Source organism: Sapajus apella, unplaced genomic scaffold (assembly GCF_009761245.1).
Source record: "Sapajus apella isolate SASKATOON/1434 unplaced genomic scaffold, GSC_monkey_1.0 scaffold48, whole genome shotgun sequence".
NCBI classification, from domain to species: domain Eukaryota; kingdom Metazoa; phylum Chordata; class Mammalia; order Primates; family Cebidae; genus Sapajus; species Sapajus apella.
The window spans coordinates 6,231,769-6,256,608 of record NW_022436988.1 but is presented as its reverse complement, the minus strand read 5'-3'; the positions used below and the strand labels follow the sequence as shown (position 1 = coordinate 6,256,608).

The following is a 24,840-nucleotide window of genomic DNA, read 5'->3' as shown; positions in this document are numbered from 1 at the left end:
GAAAGCCCACAATAGGAGGAAGACAGCTAAGAGAACTGTGGCTTGAGTCCCGACCGTTCTGGGTCTGGAGCTGTTCTGACTTTTGACTTCTCATGTGAGAGAGCCCTGCTCTTGTTTAAGCCAGCTGAGTCGGAGTTTTCTGTTCATTGCAGTCAGAACATCTTAGCTGGGACAAGTATACAGAAGTTCCTTCAGTTTACTTCTCCCATAGCCATGAGGATTTTGACTCAAGTACATGAATCCTTCCTGTTTGGTATAATCAGAAAAGAAAGACCCAGAAAAGAAAGAAGAGGAAGGAGAAAGTGGGCAATGGAACCACAGGAGCTTTGCAGCATGGCCTGGGAAGGGATAAGGGCACCTACGAGTCTTCCCTGCCCACCGACGTGCATTTAGCGGGGGACAGACAGATTAGCTGATGTAAGGGTCCCTAGGACCTGAGACAGAGAATAAATAATTCTTTTTTTGTTTTGTTTTTTTGAGACAGAATCTCGCTTTATCACCCAGGCTGGACTGCCGTGGCGTGATCTCGCTGACTACAATTGTCGCCTTCTGGGTTCAAGCGATTCTTCTGCCTCAGTCTCCCCAGTAGCTGGGATTACAGGCATGCGCCACCACGGCCAGCTAATTTTTGTATTTTTAGTAGAGACAAGGTTTCACCATGTTGGCCAGGTTGGTCTCGAACTCCTGACCTCAAGTGAACAAAGAATTCTTCAATCATAACATGGCTATATGCTTCTGACAAAACAGATTAAAACAATTTTAAGAAGGAAAAAGCATTGACCACAAAAAGAAAAACACTCGTATTTAGATCCAACAACAGACACAGAGAGTGAACGGTCTGCAAAGAAGCAAAAGGGATCACAGAGCGGAACAGGGAGGGGCTCCTGAAAAGCAGAGGTAAGCAGAGGCCGTGGCAGGAAGGTAACCTCACGACGGCTAGCATGAGACAGGACAATGTCACCGCTCCACGTTTTTTAAGGTAGTGTGTTGACTGAACTTTATTTCAGCAAACAAAAAATAAGAACTTGCATAGGCTCTGTCTCTAGCATACCCTCCCATACTCGGTTTGCTCAAGATCTGTGAATGGTCCTGCCAGTGGGTTGATCAGAAATGGGACCTGCAAGGCCCAGTTGTCCCCATCACTGTATGTTCACTCACAAAGACGGAACAGCTGCTGTGCTGTCCCAGGCACTGCTCTTTGAGGCCCCTTTGGCATTTTATTGAATGCTTTCTGGTGAGGTTCTCTTTCCCTGCACATGGGCTTTCTTCTCAAAAGGCCTTTAACCTGCTGACAGGTAGGGACCAGGTTGTCTATTTTATTTCTTCTGTCTACAGTGTATAGCATAGTTCTAATATAATTAGGCAAGTAATAAAAAAAGTCTTGCCTAATTATATTTAAAGTAAGTAGCCTGCTTAAGTGAGAGATTCTGGCAGATCTTACCTCTAGTACCATTATTTTGTGCCAGGATAAAAGATGAGTCTCTGAATTAGACTTTTTGCTAAAAGAATGCTCCTGGCTGGGCATGGTGGCTCACACCTGTAACCCCAGCCCTTTGGGAGGCCAAGGTGGGTGGATCACCTGAGGTCAGGAGTTTGAGACCAGCCTGGCCAACACTGCAAAAACCTGTCTCTTCTAAAAATACAAAAATTAGCCGGGTGTGGTGGTGCATGCCTGTAATCCCATGTACTCGGGATACTGAGGTAGGAGAATCGCTTGAACTCACAAGGTATAGATTGCAGTGAGCAGAGATTGTGCCACTGCACTCCAGCCTGGGCGACAGAGTAAGACCCTGTCTCAAAAAATAAAGTAAAATAAAAGAATGCTTCCCTTTAGCTGGGTGTCATGGTGCACACCTGTAGTCCCAATTACTTAGGCTGAGGCAGAAGGATTCTGAGAGCCTGGGAGGTCAAGGTTGCAGTGAGCCATGATGGCACTACTGCACTCCAGCCTGGGTGACAGAGTGAGACCCTGTCTCTAAAAAAGCAAAGCAAAACAAACAAAACAAAACAAAACAAGAATGCTCCCCTACATCTTGCTTTCCTACAGTTACAGAAACTTCCAGAAATCTCCACAAGGCAGAATAAGAGTGTAGTGTTGGCCAGGTGAGGTGGCTCACGCCTGTAATCCCAGCTCTTTGGGAGGCAAAGGTGAGTGGATCACCTGAGGTCGGAAGTTGGAGATCAGCCTGGCCAACATGGTGAAATCCCATCTCTATGAAAAATACAAAAATTAGCTGGGCGTGATGCCTCATGCCTGTAAACCCAGCTACTCGGGAGGCTGAGGCAGGAGAATGGCTTGAACCTGGGAGGCGGAGGTTGCAGTGAGCCGAGACTGCACCACACTTCAGCCTGGATGACAGAGTGAGACTCCATCTCAAAAAAAAAAAAAAAAATTGGATCAGGAGAGGGCCTCAGAGCCCCATAACAGCCGAACCCTCACCAGCAAGCAGAAGCCAGAGGGATCAGGGACTTTCTCCTCTGAAGAAAACAATTTTGATTCCTGTAAAGTAATATACACATGGCAAGAACTGGGCAAGTCTGTATAGAATGTACGCTTGCATCTATGTTTATAAGGGAAAATTAGGCCTACGGAAGTCTGGGAAGGACAAGGGCATGGGGCATGGCCGCCGTGGGCATCCCGCGGACACAGCTACATGTCGTAGAGCCGGAGCTGCTCCTGCACGTCGCCGTCCGACATCTCGCCAAACGTTTCCTTGTTGTCTTTCATGAGCTTGAAGATGGCAGCCAGCTGTTCCTTCTGAACTCTGTCGAGAAGAAAGGACAAAGAGGAAGAAGGTGCTCCTAACCCACTGGAGAGAGAGAGAGAGAGAGCCTGTGTGCAGCCAGCGGAGGTGGGACTCCCCTCCCTCCTGTGTTACAGCGGTTGCTTTTCAGAACTAGAAGAAAATGAAAATAAACAAAACCCACTTAGAACATAGGAGTTGGTTGGGTCTGACACACTCAGCTTTGGAGGGCTCTAAAAACTGGAATTCTAAATCTCAGGTTTGCAGGAGAGGTTGGGGGACCCAGGTATCACTTAGGTAAGCTGTGCCTCAGTTTCCCGTTGGGTCTCATCTGATCATTGACTGCACATCCCACAGTGATGTAATGAGGAAGAGATGGGCTCCATGAAGCGGTTGAGGTAGTACTATGAAGCAGGTTAGAAACAGCGTTCGTTGAGAGGAATGAGCCGAAATGGAGAAAGAAAAAGCATCATCAGCTGGGAAGCTGGGGAGAATACAGATGTGTGCAAGACGGCGCTTGGCAAAGGAGCAAGGGCAGCCTGTGGGGTTTCACTGCCCGGAGAACGGGGGACGCCTTTTCCTAATTTGCACAAAGACACCCTCTGGCAGGCAGCATCCCTGCCCCTTTTACCAAGGAATGGGTGTAGAGGAAGACTGGCCCTAATGTTTGCTTCCCACCGGCTGTGTGCTGGGATAATAAATGTCTTATTATCTTTATGAGGCTCCGCCACACCATCTGACCAGCACAGGACAACTCCCGCAACACAAACACCTCAGGGTGGGGCGAGGCCACCGCCAAACCCAGGGAGCCGTATGTTGTTCTGCTCTGGTGCCCTTGGCACTGCCTGCTGGGCACTGCATCCTGCTGCATCTCACTCTTCTGGTTTCTGCAGTTCCTGCCCTCCACGCCACACCACGGCTCAGTGCCTTCAGAGAACCTAAACCACACTGGGCGTCAGCCCTCTCACCCCACCCTGCAGCTGGGTCGGCCGTAAGCACATTACAGGTCTGGCAGCTGCAAAGCTCAGCAGAGCTCTGGGCCCCTGGCACTGCCTGGAGGGGTGGTCTCCACCTTTGCTCCCATACTTTTCCTACCACATTCCTTGTTTCACCCTTCCCTCCTGTCTCCAGCCCCGCATCTTCCATCCCGCAAAGTTTTCTGTCTAGAGCAGCATGTAGTAGTTAAAATACGGAAGTCCCCCTTCCCAGACTCCCTTGTCCCCTGGGAAAGCTGTGTCTACAGTCAGTTCCTGTCTGGAGAAGCAGCAGCCTATGATGTGTGCTTTGTGCCCTACTGTAGGAAAAGGGTCAGGCGCAGCAGCTCACGCCTGTAATCCTAGCACTTTAGGAGGTCAAGGTGGGAAGATCACTTGAGTCCAGGAATTCGAGACCAGCCTGGGCAACACAGTCAGACCCTGTCTTTACAAAACAATCAGCCAGTGTGGTGGTGAGCTCCTGTAGTCCCAGCTACCTGGGAGGCTGAGACAGGAGGATCACTTAAGCCCAGGAGGTCAAGGCTACAGTGAGCTGTGACTCCACCACTGCACTCCAGCTTGGGCAACAGAGAGAGCCCCTGTCTCAAAAAAAGAAAAGAAAGGGATTCCTGTGAACAGAAAGGGCGTGCCGAGCTCCGTGGATGGAAGCACAATCCATATATCCCTGAGTGAACACAGATCATGTCGTGGTTTTGACAACTGTGGTGACTGCATATTTTTAACAGGGGGGATGTGTTTCTGTGCTCTGCTGCAGAGTATGAGGCGTCAAAATGAAAGCGAGGTCAAACCGTAATGGATTCAAAAGGATTTGTTTTTAAAACAAACTGAAAAAACACACAGTAATTGAGATCATCTACTCAAAGTTTATTGGACTGAACAAAGGCTGAATACAGAGATCCAAGCCATCAGGAGTACATGAGGTGTGGTGCCTACAAACCATGGTCAGAGTTTCCAGACAAACCTAGATACCTCTACTGGGAGGGAGTCAATGACCTATTGTATCGGTTAGATCCCCTCCTGGCCAAGGACATGACTGTTGCTGTTTGGGGACACAAGAGTACATCTGTTCATCACGTGGCGCTGTGTTGAAGGCAATGACTGTGTGGCTGCTGCCGTGTGGCCTGTTCTCCCCTAAACCCTGAATCTAAGGTTGCAGGCCCAGATGAGAAGGCCACCAGAAATGCATGCCATCGGTATTGATGCTGGACATTCCCAGCCTTCCATTAAATGAACAAATTTTCTATAAACCTACTGCTTTAAAAAAAAAAAAACATTTTAACCTACAAACCTAGGAACGGCAAATTAGCTTGGTATAGTATAAATATTGTCAAATATAAAATTCCAAGAAACGAATCTGAGCCTGGTCTGATGATCTGAAGTTCTAACTAATCTATCAAACTTTCTAAGAAAAGGCATAGTCAAGAAATCTTTTTAAAGCAAACATTATTGCTTTTGCTGTAGCAGAGTGGAGATTTGGCTGAGCTGGTAAGAACGTCATTGAAAAGGTGTCTTAGCAATAAAAGGGCTGAATTCAAGATTCCTCTGGATGAAAAATAAGGGCAGTGATCAAGTCAACACCTGGTACTGGTTCTTCACTGCCCTGTAATCAATATGGCGTCTCACCCCCAACCACCAAGCCAGCTAGAGAGAGAAGTGGGGTTACCAGGGACAGGGGCCGGCTGACCACGCTGACGGAGCTGGTGAGCACAGGTGAGCTCTACCTCATTTGTCTCTCATTCCTCAAAGTCTTCTGTGGTTTGGCTTCAGTGAGGGCAAAGGAGGGGACTGGAGTGAAAGTGTACTCTGCTCTTAAAGTGTTCGTTTTATCTAAGGTGTGCAGGGCGTGTGGATAGCAAGTTTGGGTGGTAAGAAAGATCCAAGTCCAAGGTTTGAGCTCAAACTCTTAAAACCCTTCAGCTTAACAAAGTGACCCACAGAAATGGACATGAACATCTCGCCACAGGGCAGGGCCAAAGGTGTTCCCGGGATCCTGCTAGCCCAGGGCCAAGTCCTGATTGAGGGTCTAGAGCTCAGCACATTTATGGAGGCTGCATGCACCCTGGGAGCCTGCCCAGACTCCTCTCTGGGGGTTCCATTTTATCTCAAGCTTTTAAGATGCCAAAAGGAAAAGCCTTTAGGAGGACGCTAAGGATAACTTCGTTATTCTTCAGTTCTGTAAAGAGAAATGGGGAGAAAAAGATAATTTATTTCACTCATTCCATCCTACACGTACCATGGGTGAGGAAAGGGAGAAATGGGTACACGGAAGGAGAATGTTTGGAATTGCAGAAGCTGCGCTAGACTCCGGTTTCTCAAACCCCTGCTGATTTGCTTCTCATCATTTGCAGCAAGAGAGTCTGTGCCACAAAGCTGGCCAGAGCTTGCAGAGCTCTCCTTGATCCCGCACAGAACCTGACAGCCCACAGACCCTGTTCAGCCTCTGCAGGGTACTTAAGAAAGGAACTGCGGCAGTTGAGTTACCAGGGCCTTTCTGATCTTTGGTTGTGAGGTTGTGCTGACAATATTCCTATCACCCTAGATAATTTTCCATTCCTGCTGGCTGAGTTTCATCCCCTTGCGGGATCCTGGCACCCTAGGACGCGTGCTTCCAGACGGAGCCAATGGTGTGCCCATCTTTTATGAACCAAGACACATTTCGAGCCCTGGGACCGCAGAGAACGCAGCAGTCTGATCTTGTCCCTCTGGCGCCCTCTCCTGGTGGTTACAGTCCCGCGGGCATTTCCAGCCTGAGCTATGGTTCCTTGGCCTCCTCCTCTTCCCCTTCCCTGTTTTACCACGCCCCGCCGAACACCCTCTAGCTCTAGAGTCTTGTCCATTTCCAGAGGAGTCAAGACAGCCCTGCAGACCTCAAATGGAGGGACGGGTCCTGACCTATCAGAGCCAGCCTAGTCTACAGGCTGGGTTCTGTTTTCCCTCTGAGACCAGAAAGTGGGAAGAAGTGATGGAGAGGAGCTGACAGACGTGCCTTTTCTTTTCTTTACTTTTCTTGTGTTTTCTTTATTTTTTCTTTCTTTCTTTTTTTTTTTTTTTGGACAATGTTTCGCTCTTGTTGCTCAGGCTGGAGTGCAATGGTGCAAACTTGGCTCACTGCAACCTCCACCTCCTGGGTTCAAACGATTCTTCTGCCTCTGCCTCCCAACCAAGTAGCTAGGATTACAGGCATGTGCCACCACACCCAGCTAATTTTGCATTTTTAGTAGAGACGGGGTTTCATCATGTTGGTCAGGCTGGTATCGAACTCCTTGGCCTCCCAAAGTGCTGGGATTAATGGCGTGAGCCATGGCGTCTGGCCCCCATTTTTTTTTTTTTTTTGAGATGGAGTCTCACTGTGTCACCCAGGCTGGAGTGCAGGGGCCCGACGATCTCGGCTCACTGCAACCTCCACCTCCCAGGTTCAAGCCATTCTCCTACCTCAGCCTCCTGAGTAGCTGGGACTACAGGAGCATGCCACCATGCCCGGCTAATTTCTTGTATTTTTTAGTAGAGATGGGGTTTCACCATATTAGCCAGGATGGTCTTGATCTCCTGACCTCATGATCCACTCGCCTTGGCCTCCCAAAGTGCTGGGACTACAAGCGTGAGCCACCTCACCCAGCCTAGCCGGGGCTTTTTTTTTTTTTTTTCCTACCAAGCAGCAAGGTCAGCCAAGCCCTGTCAGCTTCCCTAGCTCTGGGGAGGAGGCGGCCTCTTGCTCTGGAGAGCTGTTACCAGCCTGCAAGGCCACTGTTGTAGCCACACTCTGAAACTGGAGGTGGCACCTCCCACAGCAGCTTCAGCGGAACCCAGGGAGGCCCCCAGAGGCATGAAGCATATGAACGCCTGGCCTGAGGGGAGAGCTGAGGCGCAAAGCAGGATCTTAGCAGCAGCTGCCTCTGATGTATGGACCTGACCGCTTTTTGCCCCCAGGCAGAAGGAATTTGATCAGTGAGTAGTTTAAGGATGAGACTGCCCAGTTCAGCATGTCGGGGCAACTAATTTGGGGCCTCCCACTTCCAGTCCCACTTCCTAATTGTCATCAAAGCCTGTGAACTGAGGCCCCTGGGGACTGCTGGAACCAGCAACACCAAAGCTTCCGGTTGTAGCTGCAGGTCTGTTGGCTGAGCTAGTGAATTTACAGGTGGGGGACATGCAGCGTTTAGCTGCAACTTGACTGTGGACCCCGAGAGCTGGAAAAGGAATCAGAGGCACGGAGCCTGGGGGGGCAGAACCTGACAGGCAGAGAGAGAGCACCCTGCTAGCTGGCCTGTGGTTTTAGTGATTTGATAATAACATGCATGTTATTTTTATAATGATGATTCTAGGGCGGTTCCCTGGACTCACTGGGACCGGAACTGTCTCACAGCTGCCAGCGTTCCCCACCACCATGGGAACCCCCATGCTGAAGATGAAAAGCCAAACTGACCAGCCTCTGCAACCCCAAGCATCACCATGTGAGGACAGCGTGGTGTGGTGCCGCGGGGACCCCACGCAGTGCCTCGAGGGGCAGCCACGTGCAGGGGGCAGAGGTGGGGGGGAGCAAGCAGATGCCGCCAGCATGCCTGGGAGCCACAGGGAGCAAGCGGGCTGGGCAGTGATGGGAATGAACGTGAACTCCAGTCCCGCCCCATGAAGTCCTCCAGCCCCTCCTCTCAATTCAGGGCACCAGGTGGTAACTGCAGGGTGCAGAGGAGTCAGGGACTCTTCCCTCATCCCAAGAGCAGCACCTTGGGCCTCCATCCCACGGAACAGCCAAGGGTGGGTTGGTGGTCTAGAGACCTCCGAAGATCTAGTGGGGAAGGATGGGTAGCAGGGGGGTCTACTCTCTTAAGGGGAAGGGATTTTCCCTCCCCTTTGCCAAGGTCCCAGCTCCGGACGTGGGTGGCAGTGGCAGATTCACCCCCAGCCTGAGGCCTGGTCTTTCCTGTCCTAAGAGGCCCTCCAGATCCATCTGTTTGAGCAACCTCTGTCCCCAGGGACCTTCAAGGGCTGGCAGGTGTGTCCAGCCCCTCTAGCCTGTGTCCAGGGACCGCAACCTTTTTCTGCAATGGGCCAGATACTATTTAGATTTGGGAAGGCAGTGTGGTCTCTGCTGCAGTGACTCACCTCAGCCAGTGTGGCGTGAAGGGGCACAGACCACAGAAAAATGGGTGAGTGTGGTGTTCCTGTTGTTCCTGCCACGCTGGGTTGACACAGCCAGGCGGGGGATCAGGTGTGGCCCGGCCATCGTCTGCCAACCCTTGCCCTGATCCTAAGAACCTGCCTGTCCCACAGCTTGGGAGCACAGACCGCTGTCAGGGTATCTGCTGGGCACTGTGCAGAAGCTGCCTCACTTTCTCAGGGTCAGACCTGACAAGGCCACAGGGTGATGACATCCACATTCCCGAAGCCTGAGTTCCCAGGGTGACAGTGCCCCCAGCCTCCGAGGGGCACTAGCACCCCAACCTGCTGGCCCATTGGGCCCCTCCAGGAACTCAGGGACTTAACGCCCCTCCAAGAACCTCTGCCCCCGGACGGGGGCTTTTCTGCCAGTGATTCCTGGTGCTTGAGAAGAATGAGGAGGGCACAGGTGGAAAATGTATGAATCGGTTATGAAGGCAATGGAGGAGGGGAGGTTGAGGCCGGTCAGTTGTGTTGGGGGCATGTTAGCACACAGTAGGAGGGGAGCACCACTAGTCTAAGAAATCAGTGTCCTTACCAAAAGGATTTGCAAGAATATGTGTGGCTCAGGACCTAAGGAACTTGCTACAGGGAAGTGAGGTCAGAGGTCAGCTCAATCCTGAAATATAAATGCAGCAAACCTGGTCATGCCAAGAGGCAGCATCCTTAGCACCTGAGGACCCAGGGCTCCTGCTAGGGTCTTCCTCCTGGCTGTGCTTACACTGCCGCCCCCAACCACCCAGGGAGAAGCACTTTCCTGCTCAGGGTCGAGAGAGCTGATGCCAGCACCGGGCAGGGAGACAGGGCCTGTCACCGGCAGAGCAGCTCTGAGGCTAGAGGGCCGCCTGCTGGCTGGCCTGGCATGCAGTCATGAAAGGGCGGTTGAGTTCTGATTCGGAAATCATAAACCTCCTCTTCCGCTCGGACCCTAGACTGCTTGCTTCTGCTGACGAGTAGGGGGTGATTCCCATGAGCTGCTCTGGGTTGCCAGGCTGGGAAAATGGCACAACCACCACCTAGACTTCTGCCTTAAATAAAGGAGTCCAGGCCACGCTGCAGAAGGGCAGCGATGTGAGTACCAGAAGCCTTCTGGGCCTGGTGCACGTGACTGTGCCTCTGCTGAGGCGCCCCCATCTTCCCCACTGCGCCCAGCGCACCCCTTCCCACCCAGCGCCCAGCGGCTGAGCAGGGGGTGTCCAGATGGGAAGGGGGAGCCCAATTCCAACAACGGGAAGCCACAGGCGCACCGCCCGGAGCTACAAGGCGCTGCTGCAGGTGCCAGCCTGGGAGGCCACAGAATGATGAACACCAGGAATCTGCTGTGTCCCGGAGAAACTGAGAAGTCGGCTCTGCTGGGGACTCCATGTGTGAGTGACAGCTGGGTCTGCTCCAGGCTCTTTCCTGGCATCTCATTTCTTTAGATGAGGGCAGTGGGGTGTGGAGGGGTGTGGGATGCAGTAAATGGGCTGTGTCCCCCATCACCAGTGGCCTCCCCCTGGTCAGTTTTAGGGAGGGGTTCCAGGGGCATGCGAGCCTGGCTGACCAGGACAAGAAAGAACCCCTAAACTGGGAAGGTGGGGTGTTGGTTGGGCGGAGCTTACTGTAGGAGCCCCACCTCCTTTCTGGGCCCTTCTGCCAAGCGGCAGGAGCATGAAGGGCTCAGGGGGGCACCCCCAGCCCTGGGAGCCCGCCCGGCGCCCGCAAAGGGGCTGCAGCCTACCTCTGCTCCTCCTCCAGCTCTTCTTTGGTCATCATCTTCTTGTACTGGTTTCCCCTCAGCTTCCCCGGGCTATATTTGAAGGAGAAGCCTTCTCCTGCGGAGAGGGGGCCAGGTCAGTGCTAGGGAGCGCTATAGAAGCTGGGTCCCCACAAACCCCGCCCCCGCTTTCCGTAGGTTTAAAAAGGACACCTCAGGCAGAGGCCACATCCGGCTGTCAGAGACATTTTCGCACCCCAGCGCCTACACCCCTTCTCATTCCATAGCGTTCCCTTAAATCCTACAATGAGACAGCCAGAGAGAAAGCAGTCCCGCACCTAGCCCACGCCTGTCTCCAGATGCCCGTCCCTCCCGGCATCTGCAGCACTCTGCCTGCCCTGGCCCTGCCCAGCGGGTCCCGGCTGCTGAGCTCAGAGGCGACAGCTCTGGCAGAGCACAGCGCATCTCGGGACACACACCGCGTCTGCCTGGGCTTGGGGAGGTAGGCCCTGCAGCCCAGGAGGCTCATGTCAGCCCCCCGCCCCCCGAGGCTATTGGAAATCTGAAAACATGCATCCACGCAGCCCAGCGTGGCCAGGCCAGGGATCCAGGATTTGCCAGAGTGAGTTTGATGTGTGTATTGCTGAAGAGGCATAGCCCAATTTGCTAGTCCCTGAGGGCAGACATCCCACTGCTGCCTGCAAAAAAGGGACAGATCTCGAGGCCTGAAGAGGGCACATGGGGTGGGAGGGCACAGAGGAAGCCAGACCTGTGCCCTGGAGTGGACACAGGTTCCAGGCACATGAGCCATGGTGAGAAGAGCTGAGCTTCTGGAGGGGAGAAGCCCCATCGGGGAGCACCCTCTTGGTTCCTCAATCCAGCAGGTTATCAGGCAATGCCTTAGGCCAGCCCAGGGCAGAGCTGCTGGCTTCTTATCAACCTCCGCTAACTAAAGGACCAGTGAGGGAGGCACAGAGAGATCCTCAGCTGCTGTTCTGGAAGCGCTGCCCTCTGTCCCCAACATCCTGTCCAATAGCCCAAAAAGCCAGGCCCCTCCCCTCTAGCTTCAGCCCTCATGCTACCAGATAAGCTGATGTGGACCGATGGGCAGGCGGGGGGCTCTCAGGGCGAAAGGAAGAAGGTTCTAGATTCGAATTCAAAACCCAAACATTTGGTTGGTTGTGGTGGTTCACTTGAGGCCAGGAGTTCGAGACCAGCCTGGGCAACATGGTGAAACCCTGTCTCTACAAAAATACAAAAATTAGCTGGGTGTGTGGCACACGCCTGTAATCCCAGCTACTCAGGAGGCTAAGGCAGGAGAATTGCTTGAACTTGGGAAACAGAGACTGCAGTGAGCTGAGATCACGCCACTGCACTCCAGCCTGGGCAACAGAGTGAGACTCCAGTGTCTAAAAAAAGAAAAGAAAATATTAAAAAATCCTGCCAGTCTTAGGTTTCAGTTTATGGGGCAAGTCTGATTAGTTTGTTTTCTGAGCCAGACAGAACAACGATTTGAAAAGGATTTCGGTCAATCACATGCAGTCACCAGGCCACACGGGTGCATCCAATTTTGCCAGGCCAGGAGGGTTCTATGTGAGAGCCCCAAGGGGTGGAGAGGCTTCTTTCTCTAGTCTCCTGAGAATCCACCGAGTCGCTCAGGGATGTCATTTCGGCGACACTAATCAATTAGCCACTGAGGCTGCCTGGCACCGCAGAGGGGCTGAGGGCTGCGCACGCATTCTTCCAACAGCTGGAGCCATAAACCTTTCCTTTCCCGGCCTTGCTAGAGATGGCAGGAGGCTAAGACGGCAGGAGGAGCTGGGGTAGGGGACATTCAGGGGCAGCGGCTCAGATGAGGAGGGAGGCTGGTGACAGCGCTGGGGGCTGTGCCCTCTGGCAGCCATGCCAGGGAGTGGGATCTGTGAGCCTCCCTCCTTGTCCTTGCCAAGAGGCCTCCCTTCCCTGTTCCCAGGTCACTAACAGGATCCCCACATCCCTTCAGCTCTCTTGGGCCATGTGGCAGGGCCAGATGCCAGGGCCATGGCTGCAGTGAGTCCGCAAAAGCAGGGAGCAAGGGTCCTTTCTGGTAAGGGACTAATGTCCCCCCCGTGGCCTGCTGCCTACACGCAAGCTTCAGTCTCCTCGCCTGCTTGCTCCAGGCTACGCGGATGGAAACGAGGCCCTCCTCAGGGAAGCTGTGTACGCCAGCCCTGCCTGCCCGCAGGAGCTGCTTCCTGCATTCCTGAAACCCTCTCTTTCCACTGCTCCTGCCAGCAGCCGACTTAAGGTCACAGCAACAGTCTTGCTGTTTTAAAATTATGAAATATTTCAAACATATACAAAACTGCAGAAGCACTAAGTCCTCCCTGTCCTTGCCGAACAGAGGCGACAAACGCCAAGATCTTGCAGGTCTGGCTCCACTTTCCTTTTTAGAGAAATAAGTGGACGGACTCCGCAGAAGCCACTCTGCGTTTTGCTCTGCCTCTGTCTGTCCCAGCCGGGTCGGACCTGGCAGTGTCTCCCGGTTCTCGGCCGCTCCCTTTCTCCTCTCAGTCTCATGGCTGGGGCATGTGGCCAGTCAGCCAGAGCTGCTCGGAAAGCAGGCGTGTCCCCTCCAGGGCCTTCATTCTGAAGAAGGCACGGGTGAGGCCTTTTGAGTGGTTTTCGTCGGTAAAATAGGTCAGAGGTGTTTGGAGAGGAACGTGGAATGTACAGATGGTCACAAGAGGAGAGTTGGGAGGCCGCGCAGGACAGAGCCGGGCAGGGTGCGTAGTGTGTTCCCAAGAGGGGTCCCCTGGGATGGGAAAGCCAAGCCCCAAAGTGCAAGGGGGGGGTCAGGGAGGGGGGACATCCACGGCGCCAGACTCCACCTCCCAGTGCTCCTCAGACCACTGACTCACCCCACCCCTCCCCTTGGCACTCAAACCCCAGCTCCTGGGATCCCCAGCAGGGCACAGGCCACCCCGACATGGTCAGGCCCCCTCATGAGCGCAGAGGTCCCACTCACCGTCCTCCTCCTCAGGCCCTGCTGACGATGGGCCCTTCTCTCCATCCAAGTCCTGCTCCTCTTCCTGCAAGACAAGGACAGGGTCAGTGCCCTTGGCAGAGAGTGGGTGACGGGAAGTGGTGGGTGGGCAGAAGGTAGGGGAGACAGAAACAGAGGAGGGCCTTGAAGGTGCATGCCCTGTGGTAGCGCCTGCCCTGTGGTCGCCGTCAACCAGCAGGCGGGGTCTGTGTGCAAATGCTGGGCCAAGGTGACTCGGCTCACAAATGCGGAGCTGAGGCGTGTTCTTGACTGTGTACCCCACGCCCTCGGCCTTGGCCTTTCCCAGGTCGGTGCCTGTCAAGGCATCCGCGTGCCGTTTGGAGAAGCGGGCACAGGACTCCCACTGCCTCGCTGCCATGAGTAGGCAAAGGGTGCAAGAGCAAAGCTGGCTGGGGCACCTGGGACCGGGGCGGGCAACACGGCCACTGCTGCCTCAGGCTTTGCTTCCTCCTATGCTGTTTTCCATCCCAACTATCTCAGTGTCCGTGTTCCCAAAATTGGAGCTCCACCTCTTCAGCCAGTCCTTTCCCACACAGACACAATAAACAGATGACTGGAGGAATGGCCCGGGATGGCCTTGGTGGAAGGAAGGAGTGACTTCAGCTTGCGGGAATGCCAGAGGATGAGAGCGACGTGCCGTGCCCATGGGCTCTGTGGGATTGAAGGTCGTGGGGAGGGGACATGGGGTCCCAGGAACCTGAACTTGGAAGCCCAGAGGGTAGACGTGGAAATGAATGAATGAGCAGCCCCAGCTGATCCCATGGAGCCCAGCCAGTGTCAGCAGCTGGGTCAGGGCTGGGTGGTGGGGGAGGCGCGGTCCCTAACAAAACATTGAGCTGTGCTGGGAGGCAGTTTCTACAAGCCCCATGGTGGGTCAGAAGTGGCAAACCCAGAGGGGCCTTGAGTTCCTCTGAGTGACTTTTGTTTTGTGGGTTTTTTTGAGACAGAGTTTTTGCTCTTGTTGCCCAGGCTGGAGTGCAGTGCCGCGATCACGGCTCACTGCAACCTCCACCTCCTGGGTTCAAGCAATTATCCTCCCTCAGCCTCCCGAGTAGCTAGGATTACAGATGCCTACCACCCGAGCCACGCTAATTTTTTTGTATTTTTAGTAGAGAATGGGATTTCACCATGTTGGTCTTGAACTCCTGACCTCAGGTGATCCACCCACTCCGATCTCCCAAAGTGTTGGGGTTACCGGCATGAGACACCGCACCTGGTCTGAGTGACTTTCTTGACTACACAAAACGCCGCCTGGGAGGAGCTGGGCGGGCAACAGGGTCTCTTCCCCACTTAGCGGTTTGTACACAGAGACTCAGCGCTGTCTGTGCCGAAGTGATGCTTAGGTGTCCTGACAGGTCCCAGACTTTGCACAGCAAAGTCTCTTCGTGGCTGAGGTGGGGGTAGGCAGGCCTCTTCATGAGGCAGGAGAGGAGCCATTCCATTTGACATAGAAAACCCACTTCTAAGAATCTGCTCCAGGCTGGAGAAATGTCCATCAGGATTTTTTTTTAAGTTTAATTTAATTCATTTACTGTTTTGAGGCAGAGTTTTGCTCTTGTTGCCCAGGCTGGAGCGCAATGGCGCGACCTCGGCTCACTGCAACCTCCACCTCCCGAGTTCAAGCGATTCTCCTGCCTCTGACTGGCTGGGATTACAGTTTCCTGCAACCACGCCATCTAATTTTTGTATTTTTAGTAGAGATGGGGTTTCTCTGTGTTGGTCAGGCTGGCCTAGAACTCCTGACCTTGGGTGATGCACCCGCCTTGGCCTCCCAAAGTGCTGGGATTACAGGCGTAAGCCACCATGTCCTGCCAAGGATTTTTACATAGTGACTCTCGTAGTGTTCAGTTGAAAAGACAGAACTGGAATCAACTAAATGTTTATTGAGTTAAACATGTTATAGCTAAATATACTTGGTTAACATGTTCGCCAAAATACTGACTGATTAAATAGACTGCAGAGTGTGTTACTATGCCACATTGCATTCAAAAGGAGGCGTCGGCCAGGCTCAGTGGCTCACACCTATAATCCCAGCACTTTGGGAGGCCAAGGCAGGCGGATCACCTGAGGTCAAGAGTTCGAGACCAGCCTGGCCAACATGGCAAAACCCCGTCTCTACTAAAAATACAAAAAAAAATTAGCCAGGTTTTGTGGCAGATGCCTTTAATCCTAGCTACTCGGGAGGCTGAGGCAGGAGAGTTGCTTGAACCCAGGAGGTAAAGGTTGCAGTGAGCTGAGATTGTGCCTGCCACTGCGCTCCAGCCTGGGTGACAGAGTGAGATTCCATCTTAAAAAAACAACAACAAAAAAAGGAGGCGTTGATAGGTACTGATGTGAAAAATGCATCAAGATAAATGGAGGGAAAATTGCAAGCAGCAGCCCCACATGAGCAGCGCAATCATCTTGCTGTAAATGGCAAAGTGGAAGTGCACGCATGTGCTTAAAAATGCAGAGAAAAGGTTTGTTTTGTGGAAAGGCCCACGAGAAACTGTCAGCAGTGGCTACCTCTTGGGAGAGGAGATTGGGGGGCAGCTTTTCCTTTCCATCTTATGCATTTCAGTATAATTTGGACTTTCTATTAATATGCATGAATTAGTCTGAATATATTTTTAAATGCTAATGGGGTCCTTAGACAGTGAGATCCAAAGATCCTAATTTTTCTTTATTTTCTTCTATATGCCAAAAAAGATAAAGGAAAAAAAAAAAGAAAAAGCAAGAGGCCAGGCCTGGTGGCTCACGCCTGTAATCTCAGCACTTTGGGAGGCCGAGGTGGGAGGGTTACTTGAGTCCAGAAGTTGGAGACCAGCCTGGCAACAGTGCACACCTCGCCTCTACTAAAAATTTAAAAATTAGCCAGGTATGGTGGCACGTACCTGTGATCCCACCTACTCAGGAGGCTGAGGCAGGAAGATCACTTAGAAAAAAAAAGTGGAAAGAATGACTGTAACATCCTAAATCAATCAATCAACCTCTTTCGTTTCTGCCCCCAGTTCTTGACACAGAGTTTTGGGGGTTTATTCTGAGAGACGGTCTTGCCCTACCGCCCAGGCTGGAGTGCACTGGTGTAGTCACAGCTCATTGCAGTGTTGACCTCCAGGGCTCAAGCCATCTTCCTGCCTCAACCTCTGGAGTAGCTGGGATCACAGGTGTGTGACACCATGCACAGCCCTGACACTGAGCTCCTAAATCCTTAGAAATTTCCTAAGTTATAAGGGTGGTAGGAGCATGTTTTGTCTAACATTTGGTTTTGATCCCAGTCCCTGGCACAGAGCTCCTAAATCCGTTGGAATTTCCTGGGTGATAGGAGTGTCTTTTGTTCTAATGAGGTGACTCCTGGGTGGGCTGGTCAACAGAGAGGTCAAGCTGCAGTGAGAAACTTGGAACTTTCAGCCTCACCACCCCCCAGCTGCTTCCACAGACTAGAGAGGAGCTGGAGATCAAATTAAGAACTAACGACACCTATATGAGAAGGCCTCCATCAGCATCCCTACAGCACAGGGCTGGGAGAGCTTCCAGGCTGAATGCATTCCCGTGCGCAGAGGTGGTGAGTTCCAACTCCGTGGGAACAGAAACTTTTATCATTTCCCTTCTTTTTTTTTTGGGATGAAGTCTTGCTCTGTTGCCCATGCTGTAGTGCAATGGCGAGATCTTGGCTCACTGCAACCTCCCCTCCCAGGTTCAAGCAATTATCCTGTCTCAGTCTCCTAAGTAGCTGGGATTACAGGTGTACGCCACCATGCCCAGCTAATTTTTGTATTTTTAGTAGAGATGGGGTTTTCACCCTGTTGGTCAGGCTGGTCTCGAACTCCTGACCTCGTGATCTGCCTGCCTCGGCCTCCCAAAGTGCTGGGATTACAGGTGTGAGCCACTGCACCCAGCCTATCATTTCCTTTAATAAACCAGTTAACAGAAGTGTTTCCCTGAGCTCTGTGAGATGCCATAGCAAATTACTGAACTGGATTGGAGGAGGGGTTCGTGGAACCCTCGATTTGCAGCCAAGTAGGACCAAAGTGTAGGTAACCAGGGGACCCGATACTTGTGATTGGCCTCTGAAGTGGGGGGCAGTCTGCGGACTGGGCCCATTAGTGTCAGAGTTGAATTGGAGGACACCCACTTGGTATCTGGAGAACTCATTGGTTGTAGGGGGGGCTGGCTGCGTATTTGGTATCAGAAGTGAAGGGTTCTGTGGAGTGCTGTGTGCATGGACAGAAAAACAGTTGTTTTTCTCATGGCTGGTGTCTCTCTTTCATGACAGACAAATGGCCATTGACTTATTCAGGGCAGGGCCCCAGAAATAAGCCAATACCAAGAATAGACAGGAGGCCAGTTCTTCTATTATGTGCAAGGGACACAAAGATTAAATGAAAAACAAGAGCAAAAATGAGCACAGTCCCTGCCTCAAGGAGCTCGTGGTCCAGTAGGAAAAACACACAAACAGATCATTGCAATCCAGGGTGAGGAGTCCATGAGCCGGGGCAGACCCATATCCCCAAAGGACCTGGTGTCAGGTGACCTGCCCGAGCCCTCCTGAGCAGAGAGGCTACTATACGTTTAGATTTTGGGCCAGGCACAGTGGCTCACACCTGTAATCACAGCACTTTGGGAGGCCAAGGCAGGAGGGTCACTTGAGCCTGAGGCTGAGGCTGTAGTAAGTCATGGATGTGCCACTGCACTCCAGCCTGGGCAAAAGAATAAGACCCTGTCTCAAAAATAAAAGAAGACCGGGCGACGTGGCTCACGCCTGTAATCCAAGCACTTTGGAGGCCAAGGCAGGTAGATCACCTGAGGTTGAGAGTTCAAGACCAGCCTGACCAACATGGTGAAGCCCCGTCTTTAAAAAAGAAAGAAAAAAAGAAAAGAAAAGAAAAAGAAAAAAATCAAATTATACTTGAGTTTGGAAGTCTGATTTTTTTTTTTTTTTTTTTCTTTTGAGACTGAGTTTCACTCTTGTTGCCCAGGCTGGAATGCAATGGCATAATATTGGCTCACTGCAACCTCTGCCTCCCGGGTTCAAGAGATTCTCCTGTCTCAGCCTCCCGAGTAGCTGGGATTACAGGTGTGTGCCACCATGCCTGGCTAATTTTTGTATTTTTAGTAGAAATGGGGTTTCATCATCTTGGCCATGATGGTCTCGATCTCTTGATGTCGTGATCCACCTGCCTCGGCCTCCCCAAGTGCTGGGATTACAGACATGAGCCATCGAGCCTGGCCGGAACGTTTTTTTAAAGTGGTTATCAAACTGCTCCCCATGGAGACATCCCAGGGCCTCACACCTGGGCTTCTACTGAAAATAACATCCCCACTTTTATCTGGGTAATTTGTTCAGCTTTTAGAGAACATGCTAATGATAATAGAATGAATTCCAATGGTTACTACTGTTATTATTGAGACAGGGTCTTACTGTCATCCAGGCCGGCGTACAGTGGTGCGATCTCAGCTCACCTCGGCCTTGACCTTACAGGCTCCATCAACCCTCCCACCACAGCCACCCTATCACCTGGGACTACAGACATGGGCCACGAGGCTTGGGTAATTTGTGTATTTTTGTAATAGGTTTTGCCATGTTGCCCAGGCTGGTCTTGAACTCCTGGGCCCAAGGGATCTGCCTGCCTCGGCCTCCCAAAGTGCTGGGATTATAGGTGTGAGTCACTGAGCCCAGCCCCCATTATTTTTTTAAAAAGTAAAACACCAGGCGGCATGCAGTGGCTCACGCCTGTAATCCCAGCACTTTGGGAGGCCGAGGCAGGCAGATCACCTGAGGTCAGGAGTTCAAGACCAGCCTGACCAACATGGTGAATCCCTTTTTCTACTAAAAATACAAAAATTAGCCAGGCATGGTGGTGGGTGCCTGTAATCCCAGCTACTCAGAGGCTGAGGCAGGAGAATCACCTGAACCTGGGAGGTGGTGGTTGCAATGAGCCGAAATTGTGCCATTGCACTCCAGCCTGGGTGACAGAGCGAAATTCTGTCTCAAAAAAAAAAGGGAAAGAAAGACAGAAGTAGTATGCAGAGACGCAGGGTCTGCAACCACAGGGGTTGTATACAGGACACTAAAGCATTTGGTTTCATTCTTCAGGAAGTGAGAAGCCACCTGAAGCTTTCAAAAAGGGACAAACAAGGCCAGGTGCAGTGGCTAACACCTGTAATCCCAGTACTGTGGGAGGCCTAGGTGGGAGGATCACTTGAGGCCAGGAGTTCGAGACCAACCTGGGCAATGAAGTGAGACCCTCATCTGTACAAAAAATTAACAAATTAGCCAGGGGTAGTGGCATGTGCTTGTGGTCCCAGCTACTTGGGAGGCTGAGATGGGAGGATCGCTTGAGTCCAGGAGTTTGAGGCTACAGTGAGCTATCGTGGTGCTACTGCACTCCCAACTGAGTGACAGAGGGAGACCCTGTCTCTAAAAAATAAATAAAAGATAAACAGGTATTAAAACAAATTTTTTTAATGAAAAAAAAATAAACAGGGACAAACAGAACGAGAGCTGCACTTGGGGGGCTGAGGTGGTGGGAGGATGGAGAGAGCAGCAAGAGAAGCAGCAGGAGGAACTGTGAGGAGAGGGTGCGGAGCTCAGGGGAGAGATGGTAAAGGCCCGAGCTGCGATGCGAAAGGCATCTGGCCTTCCGCTCAGTGTTGAATGAATCAGTGACGGTGCAGCGAGCCAGGCAGCGTGCCATGCTGAGCACGGTCAGAGCCATTCCTGGAGGTGGCACAAACCCAACAGAGCAGGCAGGTGATTCTTCCTGGGGTCTTAAAGGAAATGGAACAGAGCAGCTGCTCCAGGGCTGACTCAAACCTCACCCAAGGCCATCATCGCTGCGGAGTTCCTGTTGATGTCCTTGGTTCCGGGAGTGTTCAGGCTGCTCGGCTCATGGGCTGAGCCGCGTTCCACGCCCCAATTCATAGGCTGAGGCCTTAGCCCCAACTACCTCTCAGCCTGACTCTATTTGGAGATAGGGTCTTTTAAGACATGATTAAGTTAAAATGAGGCCATCAGGGTGGGGTCCTTATAAGAGGAAACTTGGACACACACAGAGACATGAGGCCTGTGAGTGCACAGAGCAAAGACCTTGTGAGGAGGCAGAGATGGCAGCCAACTACAAGCCAGAAAGACAGGGCTTAGGAGGACCTGAACCTGTGGACACCTTGAACTTGAACCTTGAACTTGGACCTCCAGTCTGTAGAACTCCGGGAAAAGAAATATCTGTAGCTGAAGGCACCCACTCTGTGGTGTTTTGTCACAGCAGCCCTGGCAAATGAATACATCATGTTTCTGATGAAAGTCAATCAATTTCATGGAAACAGTGAATTGAGACAGGCAGCTGGCGTCACCCTGGCTGGCCCCCAGGGCAGGCTGGGCTGAGCCCAAGCTCCATCACTTCGCTGACCAGAGTCTCAGCAATTTATGACTGAATAGAGACCACGTTTTAATGTCACATGTTCTGGGATAATTTTCTAATTCAGCTTGTCCCTCCAATGAAGGAGGTGGAGGTGGGAGAGGGAAGGCAAAGGGGACGTGCCTCCTGACAGCCTCCCCAGTGCCAGGCACCCAGGATCAGGGTGCCCTGGAGGCCAAGCTGAGGGACCAGGCCAGGCTGCAGTAGCTAGAGAGACAGTGAACCAAGCTCATACCCTGTGAGCTGCACGTTGCCATTTATGGCTGCCCTGGCTGATTCAGGCTGATTCAAGCGTGATGCAAAGTGCTGAAGTCGGGAGAGGGAGAGAGAGGAGGTGGGAGGGGAGAGAAGAGAGGGATAGATGAGGGGGGAGGGGGAGAGAGGGAGAGAAACACAGAGAGAGAGACAGAGACAGTGATAGAGACAGATTTCTGTCTGTGTCTGCTGCCCAAGGAGATGGTTCTGCTGTGGGGCTGTGCAAAGGGGGTCTCTGTTGTGGCCCTGTAGCCACCAGAGCTGCCACCTGCTGTGACCGCACCAATCCCACTGGCTAATCCAGAATGACTTCAGAGGACAGCAGCTCCAGGAGGCTGGCCGGCTCCTCAGGCTGTTCCTAACTCCCAAGGGGACGCCTGTCCCTCCCCTGCCTGCAGCAGGCAAGGATGAAGATAACAGGAAGGCAACAAGGGGCCTGCCCAGACCCCTCACCCCAGAATGGGCCAGGCCCAAGGCTGCCTCCAGAGTGCCTGACAGTGCTCTCTCTCCTTCCAGAAGGGCTCCATTAGCCAATCAGCCGTTCATCTTTTACAGTGGGGGTGGCGGGAGCATCAGCTTCAGGGCGAGCAGCAAAGCCCAGCTGGCGCCAGCTCCGGGGGCTTGGTGCTGGCAGGGAGGGCAGGCTGGGGCGGGGGTCACTGCTGCTCCCCACACCCGGCAAAACAACTCAGCCATCTCTCCCTCCAAACGCAACTCCAGGCTGGGGACACACAGGCTCCACTCTCTAAATTCATATTTGCAACTGGATGAGGTGTGTCCGGGAACTTCTGTCCAGAACCTTGTAACCCAGGCCTCAAAACTGGCCCCTCTCACTTGTCCAGCTTTTCTTGGCAGCCACAGCATCTCTGACACCTTAACATGGCCTGGGAATGTTGATTCCAACCTGACTGCCTTTCCTTTTTTTGAGACAGAGTCTTGCTCTGTTGCCCAGGCTGGGAGGCAATGGTGCGATCTCTGCTCACTGCAACATCCGCCTACCCAGTTCAAGTGATTCTCCTGCTTCAGCCTGCTGAGTAGCTGGGATTACAGGCGTGCTCCACCACGCCCAGCTAATTTTTGTATTTTTAGTAGAGATGAGGTTTCACTATGTTGTCCAGGCTGGTCTCAAACTCCTGACCTCAAGTGATCCACCAGCCTCAGCCTCCCAAAGTGCTGGGATTACAGGCGTGAGCCACTGCGCCCAGCCCTGACTTGCTTTCCATTCTGAATTCTAGGGTCTCCCCTTCGCTCCAACAGGCTCTGGCTTCACCCCTTTATTCTCTGCTACAACCACTCAGTGCCTTCATGTGGCACCGACATCTGCTCTCCTCCAGTCATCTTTTTTTGAAGACAGTCTCATACTGTCACACAGACTGGTGTGCAGTGATGCAATCATGGCTCACTGCAGCCTCAGCCTCCCTGGGCTTAGGCAGTCCTCCCCCTTCAGCCTTGTTAGGAGCTGGGATCACAGGTGTGTGCCACCACACCCAGCTAGTTTTCTTATTTTTTGTAGAGATTGGGTCTCTCTATGTTGCCCAGGGTGGTCTCAGACTCCTGGGCTCAGGCCATCTTCCTGCTTCAACCTCCCAAAGTACTGGCATTATAGGCACAAGCCACCACACCCAGCCATCATCCGGCTTTAAGAACATCTTTCTCTCTCTTTTTTTTTTTTTGAGACGGAGTTTTGCTGTTCTTGCCCAGGCGGGAGTGCTATGCTGTGATCTCGGTTCACTGCAGCCTCTGCCTCCCAGGTTCACGCAATTCTCCTGCCTCAGGCTCCTGGGTAGCTGGGATTACAGGCATGCACCACCACAGCCGGCTAATTTTGTATCTTTAGTAGAGATGAGGTTTCTCCATGTTGATCAGGTTGGTCTCGAACTCCCAACCTCGGGTAATCCGCTCGCCTCGGCCTCCCAAAGTTCTGAGATTACAGGTGTACGCCACGGAGCCCAGCCAGGAACATCTTAAAATGCCAACTTTATAATCCTTTTCCTTCTCAAAAACCCATGCCACCTGCCTATAGTACCTGACCTTGTTCAATTTCAACAATCTCTGTTTTTCCAAGTTCAAAAACTTCCAGATTCTCCTGCCATCAGATTGGGTGAAGCCTCTTTCCCCCCGATGGCTCACTAAGAGCCGGGGTTGGTGGGCTGGGACTCAGGGTGCTCTCTGCACCATGGCCTCAGGCAGTGATCTGCCCTTTCACGTTCACCTCTGCGCCCCTCTCCTTCCTCTGTCTGGGTAGGGGTCGCCCAAGGTCACAGGACCCGATTTGGAGGGCCTTTAGTTCTACCCTAGGTTTGCAGAGACTGTTGCAGGGAGGAGGGGACAGAGTAAGAGGGGCCTAGATTGTCCCCGAGAGCAGCTCTGTTTTTGCTTTTTGTCCCGGGCTTCCCTATGACACCAAAGAGGCAAGAAGGGATCCAGTGTTTTGTTAATGAATGAATTTATTTATTTTTGAGACTGAGTCTTGCTCTGTCACCCAGGCTGCAGTGCAGTGGCACAATCTTGTCTTACTGCGCCCTCCGCCTCCTGGGTTCAAGTGATTCTCCTGCCTCAGCCTCCCAAGTAGCTGATTAGTCCCAAGTAGGGATTATAGGCATGAGCCAACATGCCTGGCCTTTTCTTTTTCTTTCTTTTTTTTTTTTTCAAATGGGGTTTCACCATGACGGTCAGGCTGTTCTTGAACTCCTGACCTCACGTGATCCACCCACCTCGGCCTCCCAAAGTGCTAGGATTACAGGCGTGAGCCACCGCGCCCGGCCGGCTTTTCTAATTTTAGCACAGACCGGGTTTCGCCACGTTGGCCAGGCTGGTCTCAAACTCCTGATCTCAGGTGATCTGCTCACCTCGGCCTCCCAAAGTGCTGGGACTACAGGCACGAGCCACCGGACCCCGCTGGGATCCAGTGATTTAAAAAATGTTAGAAAGCCACTGATCTAGTGTGGCTTCCACCTAAGGAAAAATACTTGCTGATGGAACCTTGGATGAAGTGCTGGGATCCAGTCTCTATTTGAACACTTCAGGCACAGGGAGCTCACGACCTTACAGAGCAGTCTTCCTCTCTGGGACATAACACACAGCTTGAGAGCAAGAGCTGCAGGCGGCTGTGCATGGCACTGGGCTGGAGGCCTGGGCAGGAAGAGAAGCAAGACACCTTCCTGCTGCCCCGGGTGGGAGACAAGGAGAGAGGACCTGCCTCTAGGCAGGAGCCCACAGCAATGTCTGTTCTTTTTGTGGCATTGCATCATATTCATTCAACGGGTGCCTACTGTGTGTGGGCCTGTTGCAGGAGCTGGGACGTGCTCTCAGGAGCAGGTGTTCCACTGCAGCAGACAAGGCACGCTGAAATGAAAGATGACCTCAGATCGGATGAAGTGTTATGAAGAGAGCCAAACGGGATGATGCACTGGAGAAAGAGAGAGTTGGGGGGTGACTTTTCATCGGCTCACTGGGGCAAGGACATGCAGAGGAAAGAGGTGAGGACCGACTGTGTGGAGGCTCAGGTGGGGAGGGGTGTACTGGGCAGGGTCCCGATGTGGGCACAGGC

General features: G+C 52.5%; 2 protein-coding genes across 2 annotated transcripts in view; one reads left to right on the top strand and one right to left on the bottom strand.

The window, feature by feature from the left end:
- Positions 1-2,543: 2,543 nt before the first annotated feature.
- Positions 2,544-24,840, bottom strand: part of MXRA7 (matrix remodeling associated 7) — a 30,435-nt gene continuing 8,138 nt past the window's right edge. The window contains exons 3-5 of the mRNA XM_032241563.1: positions 13,600-13,663; positions 10,617-10,710; positions 2,544-2,765 (exon numbers count right to left, since the gene is read on the bottom strand). Of these exons, the coding sequence (XP_032097454.1) occupies positions 2,651-2,765; positions 10,617-10,710; positions 13,600-13,663 (273 nt within the window). The 3' untranslated portion in view covers positions 2,544-2,650. The remainder of the gene's footprint in view (positions 2,766-10,616; positions 10,711-13,599; positions 13,664-24,840) is intronic.
- LOC116525607 lies at positions 7,537-11,852 on the top strand. The gene is made up of 3 exons (XM_032241564.1): positions 7,537-10,263; positions 10,880-11,094; positions 11,477-11,852. Exons 1-3 carry the CDS (start codon positions 10,195-10,197, stop codon positions 11,679-11,681), a joined length of 489 nt encoding a protein of 162 aa, XP_032097455.1. The 5' UTR covers positions 7,537-10,194; the 3' UTR covers positions 11,682-11,852.